This window comes from Condylura cristata, unplaced genomic scaffold, assembly GCF_000260355.1.
Source record: "Condylura cristata isolate star-nosed mole 26May11 unplaced genomic scaffold, ConCri1.0 scaffold00005, whole genome shotgun sequence".
Taxonomy (NCBI): Eukaryota; Metazoa; Chordata; class Mammalia; order Eulipotyphla; family Talpidae; genus Condylura; species Condylura cristata.
In genome coordinates, this window is record NW_004567106.1 from 37702067 (window position 1) to 37727479 (window position 25413).

A 25413-nucleotide genomic window follows, 5' to 3' on the forward strand; every position below is an offset into this window, starting at 1 on the left:
ATAAAATAATTCCTCAATAAGTGGGTCTCTAAACACAATTTCAGCGCCTACAGAGCTTTTTTTTCTCCCTCATCAGTAAGCAATTTTTGGAACACAAGCTATGTTACCCACAATCCACTTCAGCTCTGATACTGTCTGGCTGTATGTAGATTCAAATCCCTCAATTAAGAGCCCAGCTCTGCAAGCCCATTGCCCCATCCCTCTTCTTAGTCCCCAGCAGCAAGCCCAAGTTGTGACTTCTGTCTCACTGGCTGCAGAGGTTCCCAGGAGCCCTCTGAAGGTTTCATTAATTTGTTAGAGTGGCTCACAAAACCCAGAGAAACATTTTGTTTACTAGATTACAGGTTTGTTGTGAAAGGATTTAGCTGAGTAACAATCAGATTCAAGGCGAGAGATAAGTCTGGGAACCGATGCAGGTGCCCAAGTCCTCCCTCCCGGTGTCCACATGCTCACTAATCAGCACTTCTCCAAAGGAGGCCTTTGGGGATTTTCTGGCAGCTTCATTAGATCAATAATACTCAGTGGACCTTTGGTATTGCCTCAACATCAAGGCCCTCTTCCCGCCCCCCAGAAGGTTGGCTCCTGAATCTGAAAATTCCAGCCATGCAGTAGATGCTTGAATCTACCAGTAACCGACCCTCATCCTTAGGAGTATTTCAGAAGTCATCTCCACAACATAACAATATACTTTGGATGACTATATGTTTTTTTCCCTCCCTGCTTGGATATGGGTCAGAGGGAGAAAAAAGTGGAGGTTGAGAAGTCCAAGAGATTTTAGGATAATAGAGAAATGATAGAATTTTTGGAATCGATTCAGAGAGGAATCCATCAGCAAGGAGAGAAGTAGACTGAGAGAATAAGAAAGGAGTAAAATAGAAGATATAAACCAGGAGAAAAAGGCAAACTTTGGACATGAAAGAAGTGTAAATGAACAGTGAGTAGAGGTTTTGATCAAAGTGAGTTATATCCAATTTTGAAATATTAAAAGAATGGCTCCTTTGAAATTATGGCAGATATCAAATAAATTGAGACCCATTTTATTTTGAAATAGAAATGGATTTCTCAGCATAATAACCTAAATTTCTTGAAGATGCATTAAGTTGGCAAATTTTTTGTTGATGTTCTGTTTTCCTATTTTATAAGTTTGGTTTTCATTTTCTAAGTACAATTTTTTTTTACTATATCTGAAGTTACGTAAGACTGTTCATCTATAGAATTTGTGATGTCTGCAGATATTGAAGTAAAAACTGGAATGAAGACCTTTTCAACAGCAAATGTAATTAATCGTTTGCTTGAGTTACTCCCTACTAAAATTCATATTTGAAAAACAATCATTCTCCTCACATGAGATCTTTCCCATGAAGATAGATTTAACAACTGAAAAATTAAAAATAAAAATAAACTTCACATATTTTATAGAGAGAGATGGTCAATTGTTCCTTCTCTCATGTTCAAACACAAAGACAATACCTATATACATGGCTACCTCGTATCACTTTTGTAGATTGCAGCTTTCTGTGAACAAGGGAAATAAATTATTGAATTTGTTTTCAATTTGCTATCTTACATGCATTTGCAATTTAATAAAAAGCAGTTAGAGTTAATTACTTTACATTTTAAAAATTATTCAAGTATTTATATTAGCTACACTAATTTTGGAAGTAATATTATACCTACTTCTCCATTGTTCCAGTGTTAAACCAGAGGAATGTATGATCTTTTTCATTTTAATGAAATCCTGAAGTTTAATGCATGTTTGAAGTTTCCTTTAATATCATCCAAATGATTGATAATCATGTATTTATTAACATTTTACAAAGTTGTTTCAAATGCATTATGTTTAAAATGTTTGTTTTAATACGGAAGTATAACAGACAAGTTGAATAAAACTAAATTTGAAAAGTAGTCTTCTGTGGGGCCCTCCCTGGTGGCGCTAAGGGTTAGGACGCAGTACTGCAAGCTGGCCGCAGCTGCCTCAGTGAGAGTTGAATCCCCCACCCTGGAGGTGATCCACATGGTGCAGCAGACCTCTCCTTACTCGCCCGCTGCTCCCCTCCGCGGTGTATTTCAGTCAGTTTGCCTATTCTTTTCCCCACTGCTCTTTATTTTCTGGATAAAGGTTAATGAAATTTATCTTGAATAGAAAAAAAAACAATTTTTTGGGGGGGAACATACTGTAAAATGCAAAACCTTTCATGGGTACTGAAACAGGTGAAATATGAAAAGATATATTTGACATAGCCTTGAAATACATCAAATAGGAATTAAAAGAAAGTGAACTGTAATAAATGACATCGTTAATTCAACTGTGTCTTAACATGTCTACTGTAATTGTTTCTCAGATCCAAGGTTCGTTAGTGCCCACCTCATCCCAGAGAGTGACAACCCTGAAGATGACAAAGTATACTTTTTCTTCCGCGAAAATGCAATAGATGGAGAACACACTGGAAAAGCCACTCATGCTAGAATAGGTCAGATATGCAAGGTGAGGTGAATTTAAAAAAAAAAAATGTCAGGAGCATATAATTGTACAATCACAATTATTTTTCTTTTCCACTTATGTGCAAATATATTAAAAAGTTTGGCTAAAAACTTGTCAGATATCAATAGCTATGCACATGGTAAAAATTATTGATTTCAAAGTGTGGTTGTTTGAAAGTAACTTTTTATAGTCAAACTTGCAATTCAAGGTTGTGTGGGATTTTTTCATAATTACATTAAATGATCTTAGTCTAAAAGTCTAGAGTACTGATTGTTCTTATTATCTGTTAGAGAAACTGTTGTTTTATAGTCCCACACCTACAGCAATTTCTACAGCTTGAATGAATATTTGTTGTTGATATAACTGAAGGACTGACATTAGAGAGTAAAGCATTAAAATGTATTTTAATAAATAAATGGTATTTGAATGCATCCAATAAACAAAAATTTTTGAAATTCAAAACACTATCAGATATTATATTTAGTGTGTTACAAAATTAGATTTAATATTCCGTTGTAATATTACATATATAATTAAAAATTGTCCCCTGCATACTTAGATGTTAATTAGTATAATTGGTGTGAAAACATAATAGCATTATTCCTTCTGCACTGTATAGTGTAGTATACATATGCAAATATAAATACAACCAACTATTGCTATAAATATGAAGCAGTTTTAATATCAAGAACTTTAAAATCAAAAAATCACAAAGCAGATCCATCAGTTGTCTTAAAATGAAATTTTCTTTTTATGAAAGTAATGTGAAATTTTAAAAATCTCTGTTTTGTTTGGTAACCTCATTTCTACTCTACTCATCTAATTATGTATCACTAATATATTCATTACTAGGAAATTAAAAATTATTAACTATCTAGAAAGATTTTGAAACTCTTTTTTCCCTCAAATCTAGATATTTAAAGCACCACATACAAAGGTTTTAAATATAACCTTATAGCATATAAAATCAAATGGACAAAATGCAAATCAGTGTTATATTTTTTAAGGAAAATGTTTCTTTAAACATATAAATATTGTTTTAAAAGAAAAAGACTAAGATATTACTAAATGCATATGATCATAATAGATTTTATTGCTACCTTGGATTGAATTAAGTTTTGTTTTCTGGAAGTAGATTTATTTTCAAAATGTTTTCTATGGAATAGATTACCTTTACTCAGGTTTATGCAAACATTTTGTCAACATGCTATTTGTAAATTAGCAATTGCTATTGTTAAGCATATAAAGTATTTGATGATAGCATAGCTTTGAGACTTTTTTCATTGTGGGTTATAAAAGTTTGCAATTTATTCTTTTTTTCGGGCACTAAGTGCCTACTGTGCCAAGCACTGACTGTGACCCACACAGTCTAAACAGTTGAGTAAGATGTAAAGAATTACATGCACAGGGGTGAGAGACCTAAACCAAACAAAACAGAGAATAATAACTTCATTTCAGAGTGGTAACAGAATGGAGAAATAAAATGACTTTTTTGTGCTAAGGAATATTATTATGAGTCCCTCCTTGAGTAAAGTTAGAATGAGTTATTTGACCACAAATATAATAAGAAGTCTTAGTTATTTGTAAACTGGTCATTTAAAATTCCTTCTTTTAAAAAATTTAGATATATATTTTGTGTTTGTCTCACGGTACCAATACAAGAAAAATATTTGAAATTATCCTTTGTGCACACTGTTCCTAAAACTGATGTTCTCTTCTTTTAGAATGACTTCGGGGGACATAGAAGTCTGGTAAATAAATGGACAACATTTCTCAAAGCTCGTCTGATTTGCTCTGTGCCGGGTCCAAATGGCATTGACACTCATTTTGATGAACTACGTAAGTAGCTGATGGTGTTGTGCAGAGAATATTTGTCAGAATTTGTGCTGACCTTTAAAAAATGCAACTGTCTCCAATTTTGTTTTCAAACAGAGGATATATTCCTAATGAATTCCAAAGATCCAAAAAATCCAGTTGTATATGGAGTGTTTACAACTTCCAGGTAAAGAACTTTTACTCTATCATTATCATAGAAACTTCATGTCCTTAGATGCTTTCCAAGTATCCATACTTTGTGAAAAAATGTTTTTGAAAGAAGAATTTTCATTAACCTGTAAGCTTTTATACATTCTTTGGTAATTGGCAAAAGGTTAGACCAAGTAGATTTAAAATTAAATAAATAAATTTTAGTATAGGATATCACTGCTATCAATTGAATGATGAAACAATTAGGAAAATGTACACTGTAACTTCTGTCTACTTAACACTTTGAATATTTGAATGAACTGTAGAGTATTACAAAAATGAACATCAGAATTTTGATTAGTGTTTGTAGAGACACAAACTAAGGGTAAATGAACTTTTATTCTCTTCCTTCTTTTCCCCTTCATCTCTAGTCCCTTTTCCCTCTAGCTCTCCCTCCCTGCTCCACTACCTCCATTTCTTTTTTGCTGTCATTTTCCAACCATTTCCTGTCTCCCTCAAAATTCTTGCTGTCAACCAAGCAGCAATTATCCCCTGACAATTAATTTCAGTATAGAGTTTATATTGTCTGAACTTGCTAAACACACATATACATTTACAGCCATATGAATAGTAATATACCCTTGAATAGAGATAAAATGTTTAGAAGAAAAGTAGTTTTCTTTTAATCAACAGTAAATTTTCTTTTAATATATAGTTTATGAGAAATAAAGAGGGTTTCACCCATACCATCCCTTTCTGAAAAATGATAAATTTATTTTGTGTATTCTTAAATAGATATTGTGTACATGTCTGTACTAACGTCTCACACGCTAATTTAAGTAGCTGGGGATTTGTATTTAAATTCTGATAATAGCTAGCTAAAATTTGAGAACTCATTATCAGCAACTCATGGTCCCTTGTCACTGTATAAAAATGAAAGTTTGCTCTTTTGTCTCTTATTTTCAGTAACATCTTCAAGGGCTCTGCCGTGTGTATGTACAGCATGAGTGATGTGAGAAGGGTGTTCCTTGGTCCTTATGCTCACAGGGACGGCCCCAACTACCAGTGGGTGCCTTACCAAGGAAGAGTCCCCTACCCACGACCAGGAACTGTAAGTGCAATGGGGTTCAAAATGTCAAATGAATAAATGTCTGCTAAAAGTTAAAGCAAAAAGCAACAATAAGCAGTTATTAAATATAGAAAATGTAAAGCAGTGACCCCAAGGCTGTACATAAAAATCAAAGTAAGGAATCGCTGAGACACCATGAAATTCCACATTTTCACATGTGTTCATTACAGACTTGAGTGTTTCATTTTGAGTTATCAGTTATTAATACCCACAGTTTTTTTCAAACTAGAAACTGTTTGGGTAGCCTTCTCTCTCTGTTCCTTCCTGAGTGAACATAATAAAAATGGCCTTCAGAGGAAGGTGAAACAATTAGGATATACCTGCTCTTGTTCTCTGGGACTTAGTGAAGGATCAAGGGTTGCACAATCAATAGGAGTAAAAAAAAGAAAACAACAAACTAAAGATCAGTATTACATTCCCCTGAGGATGGAACATACTCCTCAAATAGGTAATAAAGATATGTGAAAACAAATCTCAGAAAGAGAACAGGCCCTAGATATCTTAACAGATGCTGTCTATTCTTGCCATCCTCTCCCTTTATCCTCCAGAACGTGTAAGCACACATAGGCATAAAATAATTGTACAACACTGAAAATAAAACTGGCTTTGGAGCTTCAGTTTAAAATAGGAAGAACAAAGCAACAAGAAGGACAGATTTCAACATGGGAGAAATGAATCGTCGTCAATAAGATATTAGTGATAATAGAGGAACCTAAATAGAAACACCCATTTACGTGCAACATCTTCCAGTTCTAAGAGTCTTTCAGGAAATAATTAAATATGAGGAAAAAAATTTGTCCTTGAAGGTTTTTATTACTTTAATTTTAGTTTCATTGTTTTTAATTCTACTAAATTCAAGTAAATTACATTTTAAATGATGATAATAGACGTAGGATACTTTTAATATTCTTAGTTTTCTGATAATGTTTAATTTATATATAAGTAAATTAAAAAATTTTTATTTTACAAATTTAACTTTTGTGTATCAGACCCTGTTCTAAAAGATTTATACTTATTTATCTTTATTACATACAATAGGCCAATTATTGTTCCCATTCTACAGATGAAAATACTTATTTATCTTTATTACATACAATAGGCCAATTATTGTTCCCATTCTACAGATGAAAATTACAGATGACAAGATTCCGTCAAGGAAATTCGGGTTTTTTTTTGTTTTTTTTTAAAGATTTATTTATTTGTGCATACAGAACTGGAGTGCAGGTCAGAGAGGCTCAGGGGTGATGAGAGGCTTCACCAGAGACAGAGCGGGGAACAGAACCGGCAGATCGATGAAGTACACCACAAAGTACACTGCTGAGGGGAGCAGCGGGCTGGTCAGGAGAGGTCTGCCGCACCATGTGGTCTCCTCCGGGGCAGGCGGGGATCGAACCCATGAGGAAGTGGCTATAGCTTCTTAGTGCTGTGCTTTAACCCGCTGCACCACCAGGGAGGGCCTTTTTTTGTTTGTTTGTTTGTTTGTTTTTGGTTTTGTTTGTAATTTGTTTTTAGAATCTGTGATCTCACCCACTAGCCATGGCTAGCTGTTAATGTGGTACGTTAGGTCAGCCATGTGCAACAGGTTCCAGGAACATAGTCAGAAAGTATGACTTCATCGAGAAATTATGAAATTTTTAGGAAATAATGCCTAACTTCATGAAAAAATTTACTTGGACAAGTTTATCAATCCCAAAGATGGAAGCTGATATTTAGTTCCCTCAACACAATTGGGTAGAAACGTGTTAAGTGTTAATCAAACAAAGTGCGAATACAATATCACGTTATTGTTAAATGCCTACAGTTAAGTAATATTAGATACAAAAATTAAAGAAGAGAATGAGACAGATTTTAAGATAAAACCAGTAATAAATTTATTCATTACTTTACTTTTTAGTCACACATTTCTAAAGCTTTAAATGGCAATAGACAAGGAAAAATACATATAAAATAGATTTTGTTTTTTCTTCTAGGAATTTATATAATTATTTAATACTTATATAATATTAAATAAGTAATTTTATACTTTACTTAAAGAGGAATTAAATTATTAGTGTATTATTGTGTTTGTGTTGGATTTATAAACTACATAAACACATTTTTTCAAAGATGACTCTTCCCATTTCAATCAAGTTTATTTATTTCATTTCTCATGAATTATTAATAAACCATATCAAGGTAATGGCAAAGACAATTGATTCTACTCTAAACCTCTTATGTGATCAAAAACCTCTAGTAATTACATTTCAGCTCCCAACCTCTTACTTTATATAAAAGAAATTACTAAATTGTAAGAGCGAAAAGTAAGAGCCTGAAGATACTGTATTGGATGCTCATGTCACATAATTAAATGCAGCAAAAAGGGACAGTGAATGTTTACATCTAGCAATGATATTATGCCATTATACCACAGTACACCCTTTCAGGCCCTCTGTGACCCCTGTGCTCCATTCCTTTTTTTTTAAGACTTATTTTTTTTTTTTATTTATAAAAACTAGAAGCATGGAAAGTGAGAGGATTCACCAGAGTGGGGAGCAGAATAGGTGGATCTACTGAAATACGCTGCTGAAGGGAGGAGCAGGCATGACAGGAGAGGGTTAGCAGTGTCAGCACTGAGATGTATCCCACCAGAGGGCCCCTATTTGCTCCATTCTTGTCAGACATTATCTTTGGCATGCAGTCACCAGCCACTAAAATAGTACTTTTCCTTACCTCTAAGCTGACCTTTTTAAATAGACAGCTTTTAATACTTTTAAGTTTTTGTTGTTTTTTTTTTTAAATTTAGGTGATGTTGGTTCATATTGTCACTTGCATTTAGGGAGTTAGGATTTCTCCCCCCACCCCCACCTTCTGGTGTTAACCATAGCACTTCCATCATCAACGCTCATATTCCACCACCATAGTTCATTGTGCTCCCTCCCCCTGTTTATTTCCCCTTCCTCTCCTTATATTAGAAACAAAGGAATAAACAGTAGTTTATGTTGTCTGTTAGTTTTGAAAGCGCATTTGTATTTTAACATAATACCACAGGAAATGTTAAATATATCCAGAAAATTATTCTGAATTTCTATAACCTAGTGATTAATTGTACTTACTTGTAACATACTTCATTCATTATTTCTAATACTTGCTCTATAAATAAAATATTTGGTATTGCCAAAGTAAAATAAAATATTTGGTATTGCCACTCTAGCAGCACCAGACTCCTCATGCACACTGAATTTATTAGATGGATTCACATTTTTTGTTAAGAAATGGTGACATGACTAAGTACCATTGAGACTTAAGATTTATTTAGGAATTATGTGTTATATTTGCATCTATTAATTTAAGTCTTACTGTATTTTTTGTATGTTAGTTACATTACTTGAAAAAATAATAGCATCTTAAGCATTCTATACCATTGAGTTTATTTATAATCATATGATTTATAATCCTATTCATTAGATTTTCAGCAAAAGATTCTTTTTTTTCCTAACAGTGTCCCAGTAAAACATTTGGTGGATTTGATTCTACAAAGGACCTTCCAGATGATGTTATTACATTTGCAAGAAGTCATCCAGCAATGTACAATCCAGTGTTTCCTATTAATAACCGCCCAATAATGATCAAAACAGATGTAAATTATCAGTTTACACAAATTGTAGTAGATAGAGTTGATGCAGAAGATGGCCAGTATGATGTCATGTTTATTGGAACAGGTAAAAATTTTAACTTCATCTCTAACTTTTTCTAGGACATTGTGTTTAACTGATTAAGAATAATAAGCACTATAGGAAGATTTTATAGTCATTCTCAAGGTATATGACAAACTAATATATAACTAAAAAATCTGAACATTTTATCATTAAAAATGTAGTATCTTTTAAATAAATTTATGTATATTACTTTAAAATAAATTTACTTTTAAATCAAAATTTATTAATGTAATTAGACAAAGCTAATGTTAATGATTAGGTGAGCAACACATATCTATAATTGACTCATAAGTCTGTTCTGGTCAGTGGCTTTTTAGTACAAAGATGTATTACACAAATCATGCCTAAAATTCTCAAGACTACAATAATGGTTCCAGAATATGTTGATGCAAAATTAAATTATTGAAATTTAAAATTACAACAGGGTGCCAATCTTCCAGTAGATAACTTTGGCAAAACTCATTCTATATTTTTGCCATACCTAGGAAAAAAAGAAAGACTCTTGAGGGAAACAAGACATGGATGGAAGAAATCATCAGATACATTTTAGACTCATTTCTCTAGAAATCTGACAATATATTACTACTCTATCCATGATTATAAGTAAATATTTGTAGTATATTTTCAGAATGAATTCCATTGTTATTTGACATTTTATTTTCCCTCTACTCTCTTCAATAATAAGAATCCTATTTTGAAAGTACCAGTTACCAATCTGAAATGTGCTTCTTAGGGTCAGATTCCAAGATAATAAATGCCTAGTCACCATTAACATTATTAACTGACATAAATCAATGGGAAGTAGAGTGAGTGGCCCACTGGAACCTTGTATAATAACATTTATTTTTCCCTTGGTGAGAAAAAGTAAAATTTGCATTAACTACAGAGATAGACAGCCGTGCAATAAATGCTTAAAGAGTTTTAAAATGAAATTATGAAATACTTATGCGATCAGATAAAATAGTGTCAGGTTCTGAGCAACACATTACAGACTGTTTTTATGAGAAACTTTTTCTATCAAATAAAAAAATATATCCCAATGAGACTCAGAGTTATATAAAAGTCAGTGAATTGCAAGTATCAGCCCCCATTTATAAATATCCTTAAAAATAATAGGATGATATGATTTCTTTTCAATAAATATTAGTTTGTCACCTATAATCAAATCTCTGCAAAATAAACTTTCGCAATAATGTCATACTTCTACCTTTTCTTCACCTCTGGTCTATACAATGTGAGAAGCCCTCACATTGTCAATGTTTGTTTCTGGCTATTTAACCAAAGAAATCCAATCTTGAGCTTTTAAGTCCTCTTGGAAACAATTTGTATTTAAAAGAAGCAATCTCTTGAGCATTTTGAGCATCCAGTATTGTGGATGGCTATCAATCAGCACAGATCAGGGTCATCTGTCAACAAAGTAAATTGATTACAGTAATTTTACCTTTAAACTAAGTTGCACATATTGATCCTACTTGAGTAATCTGATTCAGTTTGTGCAAAAATGTTTGAAATACTACTCGGTAAACTTGATCTGTAACACAGATAAAGTGATGTTTAGGTACTAGGGACTGACCAGGGGCACTGAATAGATTAACCTAATTTACCTTTAATCTTTGTATTATGAGAAGTCTAGGGTCCTGTAAACATAAAAGGGTGTTCTTCAAAGAGGGCATTTTTTTTCTTTAACTTTACAAAGGATACACTGGCAGCCTATCTTGCTCACACATAGCACATCATATTGATCTGAAAATGGTTATGGGTGGTATTTTTGTATTTTTAGCTTTATTTACTTGCAAGGTTTTCTTATTAATTGACCTGCTGAACCTGTTTAAAATGAGTAAATTGAAACTAAAATAATTGATGAGCTTATCAAAAGTGCAATGTTGAAGAGTCAAGTTGTTGAATCAGGTCTTATTCATTCAATCAAGAAAAAGGAACATACTGGGGAATTAATATTGTCATAAACCAACAGGGATTAAAAGTGACAGTATTTGTAATTTAGACAGTTTGTCTATTTTAACATGAAAATTAAAATGAACAGCTCTTGAAATTCCTTAAACCATTTTCGATTTAGTTGCTTTTTATGATATACACTTCTAAATTTAAAAATTTTTTATTCTAAATTTGATTAATCAATATGTTCAGCAAAATTGATTAACTAACTGTTGAAAATCACTGTATTAAGTAACCCAAGGTGTTTATTTTGAGAAATCAGTGTTGTGCCATTCATCACTTAATGGTCATTGAGCTGTCTTTAGGGGCCTTCAAAGACTAAAGGTTTTCAGGTGACAGGAAGATGAGCAGCCAGGCCTTGAAATTCTAACTCTTGTTGCTTGACAACATTCCTTGCATTTTACAGCTACATTTGGGCTTCATAGCTGTCCCTGATTTCATAATGAAGGTGGATAAACCAGTCATGTCAAACTGGTATTCTAACTTTTTACTGAATCTTCTAATACCTTAGATTAAAAAAAAAAGTTAATCCAACCTAATAATTATATACATTTTTATGCATATTCTAAGGAAACCATTCTCAAAGTTTCATAGATTTCTAAAAATTCATTTTTTTATTTCACAGTTACCTTTATGGCTTGGTATCTGGTTACATAAAATGCATTTAACTATCTATTTTAATAATAGTATAATGAAAACATGAATTAAAATAAAGACTTAGGGCCAAATATTCATTTTGATCAAATACTAACTGCATAACTAACACCAAAACTTTGTTAAAATCTATTTAAATTGTGCTCTCCGTTCTCTTTCAAAGATGTTGGAACCGTTCTTAAAGTAGTTTCGATTCCTAAGGAGACTTGGCATGATTTAGAAGAAGTTTTGCTGGAAGAAATGACAGTTTTTCGGGTGAGTGCTGCTTAATTTCAAGTGTCAACAAGTTCACTTGTATGTCTCTCCCCCAGGACAGCTGCACACTGAACTTGGTATGGACAAGTAGTCTAGCACACCCTTCTAATTAGCTTGTCAATTAGAAAGCCAGACACTAGTCAAAATAAACCTTGAAATGTTCAATGCTAGTTAAATCTAAAAATGCTAAGAAATATATTCTTGGCTCATATTTTGTTTGCTCAATGATAAAATACATGATTTACATTTTATGTTATTTATGTAAGTTAGCTCAATGAATAAACTTCATGTGTCACTACCCCCTGCCCCAAAACCTCCTTTCAAACTTCATGCTCTAATGTGGTAACTTCCATGATAAAGGAAATGGATTCAGAATGACAAGGGAAATAAAGATATTTTAACCTTTTTTAGTTTACTCATAAATTGCTTTTATCATATTTTCGTAAAAAGATTATAAGCAAAATATGTTTTGATATTTTAAAGTCACTGGTGGCAAATTTGTTACGGATGTATAGTAGACACACTTAAGAAATGTGCAGATATTTGTTCATTGATCCTAAAATACAGAAAGCTCAAGCCCAGGTAAATTTATATAGGGCTGGGGATAGAGGAAGTAGGTATGGATTGAAGTGAGAGAAGAGAACAGAGCAATATATGTCACAATGTCTTTTGTTCCTTTCGGTATGCTAGCTAATAAAAAGTGTTTGAATTGAAACAGCCTTGATATGAATTTTTTATGTGATGACAGACAGTAGATGCCTCAAAGGTGTTATTTCAGTTTCTGATTAAAGAATTGAACAAATGTATGATAAATTTTTACCTGCAAAACAATCTGGAATTAGAATGATTTTGAGGTCAGAAACTGAAAAAAAAAAATGGAATTATGCTCACAATTAAATGTTATCTCATTTTCCTTGGCTGTTTCAGATACTTTATAAAATGAAAAGCTGAATTAAAAATGTTGGCTAGTTAAATGTTAGCAAAGTGTTCCTAAGACTATTCTTTTTTTTTTTAAAGATTTATTTATTTTTGCATACAGAACTTGGGTATAGGCTAGAGGTACAGTGGTGGTGAGAGGATTCACCAGGGACAGAGTGGGAAGAACAGGTCGACTGATGGAGGTCCACTGCTGAAGGGAGCAGCCAGTGGTTAAGAGGGGTCTGCCTCACCATGTGGATCACCTCCGGGGCAGAATTCGAACTCATGCTGAGGTGGTTTTAGCTTCTTCGTGCTGTGCTGTAACCCACTGAGCCACCAGGTTAGGCCCCCCCTAAGACTATTCTTATCTCATATTTTTCTATCTGTTTACTATCCCAAGAGGTCTTTGCTCACTGTTCAGTAATATTTTGAAGAGAAAATTCTAAGTACAGTGAGGCAAATTCCTAATTTATTTTATTCACTTAATATTATGATTAACATTAAAACATATACCATGGCAAATCTTGACAAACATTGCAATAGCAACTAATGAATGATTTAGTGGAACGAATTTAGGCTTGTCTATTTGAACATTTGTCCAGTCCCTTTGAGCGCCCTGTCAACACAACAGTGAAGCTAACATCAGTTTCACAAAGAGACTGGAGAATTAGACACGTTCTATGAAAAACACATTATTTGTAAATACTGTGCTCAAAATTTAATTGTTAACAAAAATGTATTGTTTTAGTTTAACTGAAATGAAAATAAGTCATAAAGTGAACAGTCCTTTTCATAATTCTTGATTTAAATACTAAAATCTTCCTAATTTTATTATGATTTTTCAAATAAAGTACGTTATTTATTTATGTGTGGCATATACAGTGATGAGTACCCCCTGTCTTTCACTAAGGTTCATTTCAGTGTTCTTGCTTCAGCCTATAAGTTCAAAAATACAGTTATCCAAATGGACCTTCTTAGTAATGTAGGGTTCTTTAGATTCAGCTAGTAAATTATAGATTCTGAAGGTAAATAAAGAAATTTATTGTTTTGTATTCATTGTTATGTCACCAGGACCTAAAATATCCTTCCAACCAACCTTTATTCAATGAATAAATGACTCAGTATTGATGCAAAATATGAGAAACTTAAAAGATTGAGGCTTTTTCTAGGGAGTCCATGCTGAGAGTGAAGTACCAGAATTAAAGTACTTATTTTACTATCTATTAATACAATTAATTTTATCTTCTGTAACTATATCAAGTCAAATAGGCCATTTTTAAAACAAGTTTCTTTTTTCTGTCATTTTTTGTTTCTTTCACAAATTTGTGAATAACACAATACTCTAATTTTCATTTCCCATATCTTTAGAGTTTTAATTTTATATTTCATCTCATATTATTTAATACATTAATATAATTTTTAGTTTAAAAATACTAATTTAACATGATCTAGTAAATGACTTGAAAAAATATAAACTATTGAAAGGCAACAATTTTGCAAACAAGAATTTAACATCTATTGTATATTGTTAGTATTTTGCAGATATAAACACAAATTAAACCTGAACACCTGATAGCCATGGAATGACATTTGAGTGGTAATTAAGATATGAGAATGGGTATTTATCATTCTCTAACACTTAACTATAAATAAGTAATTGATACTGACATGATTTTTTTTTAAAGATTTAATTTATTTACCCATACAGGAACTGGGGTATAAGCCAGAGGTGGGGTGGTAGGGAGGAGAGAGTGAGTGATTTCACCATAGACAGAGTGGGGAGCAGAACAGGCAGATTGAGGAATTACTCTGCTGAGGGGAGCAGGGGGCAAGTCAGGAGAGGTCTGCTACACCATATGGGTCACCTCCCTGGCCAGGGATTGAACTCATGCTTCAGTGGCTGTGAAGAGCTTCACAGTGTTGCACTTTAACCAATGGCACCATCAGGAAGGGCCCTGAAAATGATTTTTTATGAGTTTACAATTTTGTGAAAATATTGCTTGCAACCTGGGATAGATAAATGTTCCAATGTGTTCCCATGTTCTCTGCTGTATGTTATTGTCATTGTTACTTTTTTGACACTCAAGTAGACAAAACATATTTGGGCAGAGTTTAGAAAAATATTTACTTTCAACATTCTATTCTATCAGGCAAAGTTCATACATATATTGTGGTCTAGCAATTGGAATATTTCACTGTCAAACTTTGTTTAATTTTCGAGTGGGAGAAAAAAAACACAAAACACATTAAAGTATATACAGTGAAAGAAGCAGAGAAATGTTACTGTTTCTATATTCTGTTTGAGCCATGTAAGTCATTCCAACTAACATAAAATAAATTTTAAAAGGTTTAGCTTGAGCATTCATTATGATAGATTGACAAGGTAAATAGACAAAGAACAGATTTAGTGTCATGATGATTCTGATATTCTTGGATTTAAAAAGAAGCCATTTAGTGTAAACTAACTAATTAATTTTACTATAATATCATCTCCATGAGACCACATTCAGCCCTGTTAGAATGAAAACCAAGTCTCATATAAATCTTGAAATAAAGCCAGCACTATGTCCATTGCATTCTTGAGGCTGGTTTTAGGGAAACACCTTGACTAATCACAGAACATTCCAGTGGTTTCAAATTATATCCAAGATGCATTCATTCTTGATGAAATCAAATCTTAATCAGAGTATAGAAAGAAAAATATTTCTCAGTTATAAAAATTTCCATTTTAGAGTAAAAGTTTAACAGGTAATAAGAGGTGAAATAAAATTGCCATTGGTATAACTCCAGAAATAACTGTGAGTTGCCATTAAATATTGAAAATTGTATTAAATTACTAAGCCACAAACCTAATTCTATGGTTTGTGTTTATGGTTTTGTAACCATAAATCTGAATTTGCTTCATGTTTATTATATGATCCTAAACAAGCTGGTTATAAGAAATTGAGCCACAACTTTTCCATTTCATAATGATTGTGATTATAAACACTTGCTCTCACTTTTTTTAAAACAAAGATCAGTTATAAATAATAAGTTTTGCTAACTAATAATATGAATGTAGATTTGTTGAATCTACCTTAAATCGTCCCTGTTTTAAACATATACACAAGGCATCAAAGGCCAAATGCTGGTTTTTACTTCATATGTGATTTTTTTCCAGTAGTCAAATAGTGTTTTACCTTTGAAACAGTGAAGTGTTAACATCAAGATGCAGCACATTAAAAGAAAAGTTGCAGTACATTTTGTCAACTGGGTTTTATTTATAGTTCTATTGACTGCAAAGGATTTCAAGCAGTCACATAGATAACACATGCATTTTAAACCCAATGCATGCAATATGCCATGAACAGCTGAGCAAACAAATGAAAGAGTTTAATTTTCATTGAAATGTAAAATATAATTGATACTTTGCAAAATCTAGTCTATTAACTCATTGTAAAGGAGTATCCACGTGCTTAACATCTAGGGATCTATGTCAGATTCTCTTGGGATCAGCAGGTTGAAAAGCTCTGCAAGTGAGAAAGTTTAATAAGGAATAGATTAAAATATCTGGGGAAAATATAGTAAATTAGAGTCATAGAAAATCTTGAAAAGATGCTAAGTTTTTAATTCCATTTTTTATTCAAACACCAATTAAATTTGCATTTGAAACTAGTTTCATGAAAAATGCTTATGAAGCGGCATCTGTTTTAAATGGAAGTCATATTCACCACCAGCTATTTTTCAGAGAAAATATTGCTTATTTAAATGGATGTCTTTTTAATATATTGCCTATTAAAATTTAACCACAGACAGCATATAGAGCTTACTAGTCCAAAGTGATATTAATTCTCTAGTCCAAAAAATAATGTTCTTTTAATTTAGGGATTTTAAGATCTTAATTATATTGAACTCACAATATGGCACAATGGAATCAAATGTGTGTTGGGTTTGTTTTGCTTTACCAATTATGTATGAAATAAGTCATTTTCTTCTACCTTAGAGATACTTAAGATTTTGTATTATCATGATCACTGTGGCAGCACATATACTATGATTATTGTTAGTAATCAAGAAAGGACGAATTTTAATTAGCTTTATTTTATATAACTTCTCTTAAGTTTTAAAAGAACTTAGATATTACTAACTTATAGGAGCTGTTAATTCAGTCTTAGAAACACTTTCTTTGCACCTAACTCATGAAAGTTAGCATGAAATTAGCTGCTTACATAAATAACTATTTCACATGGAAATTGTTGGAATATAAGAAGTTTCTGTGGGAAATTTTCTAACTTTTTAAAATTTTTTAACTTTTCTAAACTTTCCAAACTCTGGGTTAATTGAAATATTGTATAGCCCTAAATACATAGTCAATTTTGTCTTTAAAAACTAAAGTTATTTGGTGCTGCTAAATTCTAATGTTCATAACTCTGCAAAAAGAAAATTTGTAAATACTACTTTCAGGGAGGTTGTCTTTATAATTGTTATTTTCTGTAGGAAAGTATTGTCTTTGTTATCATTAATTTAAGCTATGAAAATGGGAAATTGTGGGAAATTCCTAAATTATCCCATTCAGTAACTTTATATCCTCAATCATTTCTCCCATTTGCATCTTGGGCAAGTTGACTTAAATTTGTTATAAAATCTGCATTCAGCTTAGCCAGCAGCGTTTGAAGTGGAAATTTGCAATTCTCCAGCACTTAACAAGTAACTGAAACCACAAGAAAGGTTGAGCTTATCAAGTAAAGAATGTAGTTCCAAAGCAAGAGAACACATCATGAGAATGATTGGTTAAAGGGTGTAAAAACTCTGAAAAAGGATAAGAATAGTCAATATTATGTTACTAGGCATAATGATCTTTCACATAGGATGCATTTAAGGAAAAATGTGTGGTCAGTAGTGCCAGATAAAGCCCAAAAATGTACAGTAAAAATAACACGGACTGAAATTGTCCATTAGTCTCTATTGTTCATTGGTATATACTGTTTCTGAAAATTGTAGGTCACTTCTCTAGAGATTCAGTGGTGTCCTCACTCCTGAATGATACTGAATAAGACATGAACAAGTAAAGACAGTGAGCACAGAGTATCTAGATGATTTTTGAAAAAATTCAAGCTAAAGTTGAAGGATCATGGACTTTTTTAAAAGATAGTTGTCCTTAAATATAAAATGAATGGAAAGAAGAATATAGTCATGTAAATGAAAGAGACAAGAGATGAAGGTAGAGAACTTGGAGAACATTCATTCATTCACTCATCCATCATGCAGTCATTTAACAAGTTATTTACTGAGAACTGGTAAATAACAGGAACCATGCTAGGAACTAAGGAGATGGCACCGAATGAAACTGACAAATAACCCTGTTTGTGTGTGTGTGTGTGTGTGTGTGTTTTCCTGTCTGTGTCTGTGGGTGTGGCAGGAACAAACAAATAAGAAGACATAAGTGTGGCCTTTTCTGCCACTGCTCACATCCTACCAGCCTCAACTTTAATTCCCACTTGTAATGTGTTTTACTTTCTACACCAGAACTTCTCTGGTAGTAGGCAAAAGTGCAAGAGCAAGCTAAGGGTGTGGGAGAGTAAGTACCTCTGTGGGTATCCAGTGAATAATACATTGAATCAATATTTTTCTTGATACAAAACTCAGTGGACAATTTTGAGAGTCCTTATCTGCTATCCACAGATTTTTCTCTCAGTGGTGATTTCTATGACACATATTTTATTGACTTTTCCTCCTTCTCAAAACTTATTTCCTCACTACTGCTCCCTACCTGCAGATAAGGGTTTGCTCGACTCCACTTTTAGGTTGGGTAGGGGAACTCACATGACACATGATAAATATGTATGTTTATTTATCACTGCTCTAGCCTCATTCTGTTCTTCTTCCTTCTTAATAAGTTTGTGAAGATTTAAGTATCACTTTGCTTTTATGACAGCTTTCAATGCAGAGCAAAATCTCACTACCTTGAACCTCCCCAAGTAACTAACTCAAGTCTGACATGTATAAGTTCTTTCTCATACTGTCTTAGTGAATAGACCTTTTGACTGATTTGTTGCAGTGAGCAATGAACACAATATGATCACTATTTATATGTTCTTGAAGATCATTGGCAAGAGGACATCAGCACTCTTACCATGAGCATAAACTTGACATTTTGCCTGTAAAATTTATTTCACTTGTCTTGTGGGTAATGAAGTTATCACTCTAAAAACTTTTCTTGATTAATGAATTAATGTTAATCAATAACTGACTTTAGTAAAGTGGCCAAGCATTTCATTTTTTCATTTTCTTCTTTAGGAACCAACTATTATTTCAGCAATGGAACTTTCCACTAAACAGGTACTATATTTATGTATTTTAATCCATATTCTATATTTTGAAAGTTTTATATGGCAAAAAGATAAATATATTTATTGAACCATGAATTTTAATATGCTTATTTGCAAATTTTTCAAAAATAAACAAGAAAAAAAAGGCTACTCTTCAAATAAATTAGTGAAATGAAAACTAAAGTGTCGCTACTCCCATGTTTATGCCCAATTTCATAAATTGAACATGAAATTGGGCAAAAACATGAAAATTGAACCAACTGAACATGCTTCTTGGATCATTATCTAATGTAGTTCTTACTTGCAGCATTTTTGTTGGTTAACAGAAATATATTTGCTCAATAGTTATTTTTATCTGCATAACCATGTTTCTATCTTCTAAAAACAATATTGATGGGTACTTCAGGTTTATAATTTAAGGATATAAACAAAATACATTTTATAGGCTCATAAAATTATACACCAGATTATGTTTGAAGAAAAATGTTAATTTTACTCTTTCAATAGTGTTGTATGCTAGAGGAAACATTTAGTTTGGCTAAATATGAAAGGAAAACAGCAAAATGGTCAATGCCAAATAATAAGTTATTAAACCCTATATGAATTCAAAGTTTCAAGGCAGTGTGGTAATAGCCTTTCCATTCACCTTGAATGGATGCTTTGGCAAAACACTTAAGAAACATGAATCACTTGTAAATATCAAATGTCATATGCAAACAAATATATCTGTAACTTCTAACAAATTATCGTTGCTCCATAAATATTATCTAGCCCTTCTATGTAGTGTTTTAAGGTTTAGTATATGTAGTATTAGTGGTAATTACTGAAAAAACAACAACAGCAAAAAAGGCTTAAATGCTGTGTTGAAATTATTAAATAGCCTAGCAAAAAACGCCAAAATAGAGAAGGCAATCCCTCACACACTGTAGTAGAAACTTACGTACAAAGTTATTAGATTTGAGAAACATTTGACTACTCTATTCCTGTTTGACTATATATTCTCCAGGGCCAGAAAAACTTAGTGTGTACGCTTTCCAACATACATATCAAAATAGATTGATAATCTCCAAGATATTTAGAGAAACTCAATGCAGTTATTATTGACCTGATACTGTTATCTTATACCTCATAACTATGTGTTCACCTGTTCTTGTAATCTAAAAATTGTCAGTTGTTGGCAAGGAAATCTGGGGATTTCCAGGATGGAAGCTAGACTGGAATATTCTTTCCTGTAATGATATTTTTAATTATTTATTTTCGGGTAGGCTTCATTGCCTATCTTAACCATATTAGTTATTAATTATATTAGTTTTGTGAGATCTTTCTTTTATAAAAAAAAATGCTGCCTTGTGAATTACCTATAATGTCAAAACATTGTACCAACAAATAAAAACAGTTTTCATTTTAAAATACCACAGGAGAAATGTCCCTATCCTTCATTTTCTGTTACTGGAGGTTGATTTTATTCAGATGTGACTCACTTTCATTCATGCTCATGGAAAATTTTTAAATGAGGCAGTAGTTTCAAGAGGAACAAGCAACTAATTTTCTGGATAAATAGTCTCATCTCCTGCCTGTGACCCGAAACTTGTTAAAAAGGATAGTGAGAAAGCCTGTGGTGATGTTAAATTGGGCAGAAAAAACACATCAGGTTGCTTACTAGTGACTGGATTATGCTCAACGGTGCCTCCAGCCTCCCATGTGCTACACTATAATGCAATTGTATTTTGTAAAAAGTAAATGAATGATTGTAAAATGACAACTAGACATGGAATTGTATTTATTTTTTGGCATTTTTTTAATCACTTTGGGTTTTCGATATAATTATTTCAGCTACCTTATGTTTGGTTTCTGTTCTTCCCCAACGCTATTTTTGTTTTTCTCCAGGTGGCAGATTTAGATATTGTTATTTAGATAACAACTCCATTATTACGGGATCATATTCTTAAAAGTCTTTAAGTATGCATTGTGCTTACTTGTTTGGCCAAAGGTAGAAGCATTTTGATGAGGAATTATCAAGTTCATCAGTAACTTTTTTAAATGATTACAACCACAATATATGGATGTCCATACTTTTGGATATTGCTACCCCATTCTGAGTAATTTAATTATTTAAATATTGGATATTTGTTTCATTTTCATCATATTGAAATTGTTTACCCTCAATATATCTGAGTTTATTTAAAAAAAAAAAAAAGAGTTACCATTGGAAGAAAGAATTAAAGCATTAGAGGGAACAAAAAGATGTTCCTTTACTTAGTTAACACTTAGTCATTTCTTCCTAAACAACGGTCTATGGCTATCACAGCATTTATAGATGCTTGAAAATTACAGATCAATCCAGTTTTCTCAACAAAAATCTTAACACTATTTCACTTTTCCTCCTGAAAGACTTTAATTATCACTCTTAGTTTACCATGATTTATAACATATTTCAATATAATAAAAGATGGACATAGTGAAATATTAAGCCTAGTAACATCTACTAGTTAGTATGAATTATATTATATATTATGTACTATAAATATTCTCCATTTAGTGAAATGGAGTAATGAATATTTATCAGGAGTATTGCTTCCATAATGATTTAGTCTTTATTGTGTTACTTTTACCTCCTTGATTTCCTATTTTTATATTAAGATATAAGTTTGCTAGTTTCAGCTCAGAAATTTCTTTACATAACTACTCCTTGTAACCTTAGTAATTTCTTTAGATTCTAAGTTACTTCAATCTTCATTCAATTTGAATTTTATATATATATAAAATTCATAAATATATATAGTTCATATATTTATATATATATATATATATAGTTCATCTTTGTAAGTCTTTTGGAAACACAAAAGTTTATTATTATGTTCATTGCTTAAAGTTAGATAATTAGTAATATTAAAAGAGCATGCCATGATTCTGATACGGACTTCTATGTATTTTATTTCTCATGTATATAATGGAGGAAATAAGTACACTTGGTCTTTCCCATGTGCACTAATATATATTTAATACTTTTATTTGATTTATGTTAATTTCAGTAAAATGAATAAAATTTAATTTCAAAGGCATTTTACTATGTGTTGCATAGATTTGCAGCTGTTATATTACATTAGCTTGACATTATTAAGACATTTTTTTAATTGAAAACTGGAACTAGTGGCTCCTAGAGTTTTTTTTTTTTAATTTTTCCATATTCTGTCTCATTTGGTAGTCCACATTTATTGAGGATAAGGACATTTAGAGTTTTATCTGGAAGTATACTTTAGAGATCCAGCTTAACATGCTCATTTTATGAATAAAGAAATTATTTCTTAGAAAACTAGATGAACAGCTCATGATCACACAGAGAGTTAATTTGGGACAGAAAGGAGTGTATATTGACCTCTGTACCCAGCACAGCACTTTTCTATAACACCTCAACTTTTTGTTAAGTCAAATGCAACTGCAAGAGTCACTTGACTTCCATCTTTGATGATCTTTCAAGTAAGAAGCAATTTAGTAATTTTGTTTAAAATAATCTTCCTGGAGATAGTGCAAAACCAAGAGAATTCTTGGTGTTCAAAACGTCTAAAAACTGCAAGCACCACATCTTTGTCCTTCCTCGTCTCACAAGTGAGCAAATACATCACAGGCCATTAATAGAGTGACAGCGAATCAAAAACAAATGATCCCTGACTCAAAACTAATTAGAATGCATGGCAATATAGTTGACCTAGTTAATGAAAAAATATAACCAGAAATAAAACAAAATAACTAGAACAAAAAACTAAAGGCCTGAGCCTTACATTCATCAGGGTCTCACTGTCTTTATCTTCCCTGGCTTTATAGTTATGAAATAAACCTGTTTCCATCAAATATTTCTATTTTAATCTTCCTCAGTTTTATTTTTCTTTAAAGATGTATTTATTTATGCATGCAGAACTGCGGTACAAGTGTAGTGAGAGGGTTCACCTGAGACAAAGTAGGGAGTTGAACAGGCAGATAGTGGAAGCACACTGCTCAGAGAGCAGGCTGGTCAGGAGAGGTCTGCTGAGCCATGTGGGTCACTTCCCTGGCCTAGGATTGAACTCATGCTGAAACCTCTGCAGCTAGCTTCATAGTGCTGGGCTTGAACCCGTTGAGACACCAGGGGGCACTCTTCTTCAATTTTAAAAGGCCATATTATCTAGTTTTGAAGGGGGGATTTTTTTTCTTTTTCTTTTTAAGGCCATAGATATATAACTAACTTTAAAGAAAAGGGGTTTTGAAAACAAGATCATTGTCATAAAGGTAATCTCTTTCCACAGCAACAGTTGTACATTGGTTCCAGCGCGGGGGTTGCCCAGCTTCCGCTGCACCGTTGCGATGTCTACGGTAAAGCCTGCGCAGAGTGTTGTCTGGCCAGAGACCCCTACTGCGCCTGGGACGGCTCATCCTGCTCACGTTACTTTCCTACTGCCAAGAGGTAGGAGGAGTATTAGGAATAAATATAAATTTATCTCACTTGATTCCATTTTGGAAACAGCTCTCTTCCTGTAGGTATTTCTTCTCATTCTGAAGAAGGAAACGTGGTTTAGCAGGGTTTCTCTCCATCCTTGACAATGGTCAAAATAATCGCAAAAATGTGTTGTAGGCAATTGGATATTAGGTGTAAGGGAGCATATAATTTTAAGAAATTACTGCGGCAAATTTGAAAAAACTATTAATTCCCTTGAATGTTTACAGTCAGAAATTATGAAATTTTATTTTAACCCAACAGGAAAATGAAGGGCCTAAGCCTCAGGAGAAATCATGACTAGAAGCCAAGCAGGACCTTGTGCTTTTTGACCCAGTACTAAGTCATTATTGTGTATTTATATAAATGTAGATATTTATAAATATAAATATATTCATAAACATATAGGGATAGGTATGTATTCATAAATAGATATTTTATACACACGTACACGCACACACGCACACACACACACATATATATATTGCGCTCTTTTTCTAACCAGCAACATTCTATCCTGGTTTGAAATTTTAATATAGCAGTTTATGTCCCTAAGTGAATGGAAAAATCTCGAAGTGGCTTGCCTTGAGTATCTTAGAATTTACTTAAGAACCCAAACATAAAAAGCCAAAATTTTTTTCTAAGTTTGAAGATAACATTTTTATCTGTTAATTTTTTTAATATTGAGGTGTAAGTGTCATCTAATATTGTATTACTTTTAGGATGCAACATAATAAATCAAGCTTTGCATATATTACAAAATATATACAATAAATCTACTTAACATTCTTCAACATACATAGTGACAATATCTTCCTATGATGAGAACTTTAAAGGGTTTCTTTCTTAATAACTTTCAAATATTCAATATAGTGTTGTGAATGATAGTCACTGTGTTTCGCATTGATTACCATGTTTATTGTATAACTAGAAGTATGTAAATTTGTATCAACTTTGTATTTAAAACACATAAATGTTGATTAACTAGCATCAAACTACATCTTTATTTGACATAAAATATATATTTGTCCCCCCAAATATAAATTTCACTGTACTATCATAATATAATTTGGCATTCTTAGTGTTTGAATTTGAACTATATAGAAAGAACACTGTAATAAAAAGTACATCAATCTATATATATTATACAAGCATTTTGGTGTATTCTAATAATTGTTAAAAATATTTTTTTGGACAAGCGTGACTAAAAGTTACCACTTTTAAAGAATACTAACATATACCTAAAAGTTATATATTTTTATGATGGCATTTATTGAAAGCTTAAATAGTATGTTTTGATGATACATAACTGAGTTACTGTAAAGGAGACTGATTATATTATAAATAGGCAATCATTAATATATTCAAGAGATGCAGTTATATTTGAGGAAATCCTTGATGCATCCACAAGTTGTAAAATATTTTGTCTTAAACTGTGTTTTATAACATTAGGGTAGTTTTAAGTGTAAAAAATATTAGGGAAAAGAAATGTCTACTTAATCTTTTCACTATATACTTGCTTTAATGTTGACTGTTGTGTTGGGTCCTCTATAGCTTAAATCAGTTATAGGGATTAAAACACAGTG

General features: G+C 32.2%; 1 protein-coding gene across 1 annotated transcript in view; it reads left to right on the top strand.

Moving 5' to 3' along the window:
• The window catches only part of SEMA3A (sema domain, immunoglobulin domain (Ig), short basic domain, secreted, (semaphorin) 3A), a 186413-nt gene that overhangs the window by 142165 nt on the left and 18835 nt on the right, over positions 1–25413 (top strand). The window contains exons 7-14 of the mRNA XM_004676886.2: positions 2343–2485; positions 4207–4321; positions 4415–4484; positions 5414–5558; positions 9055–9274; positions 12042–12133; positions 19328–19369; positions 23640–23797. Of these exons, the coding sequence (XP_004676943.1) occupies positions 2343–2485; positions 4207–4321; positions 4415–4484; positions 5414–5558; positions 9055–9274; positions 12042–12133; positions 19328–19369; positions 23640–23797 (985 nt within the window). The remainder of the gene's footprint in view (positions 1–2342; positions 2486–4206; positions 4322–4414; positions 4485–5413; positions 5559–9054; positions 9275–12041; positions 12134–19327; positions 19370–23639; positions 23798–25413) is intronic.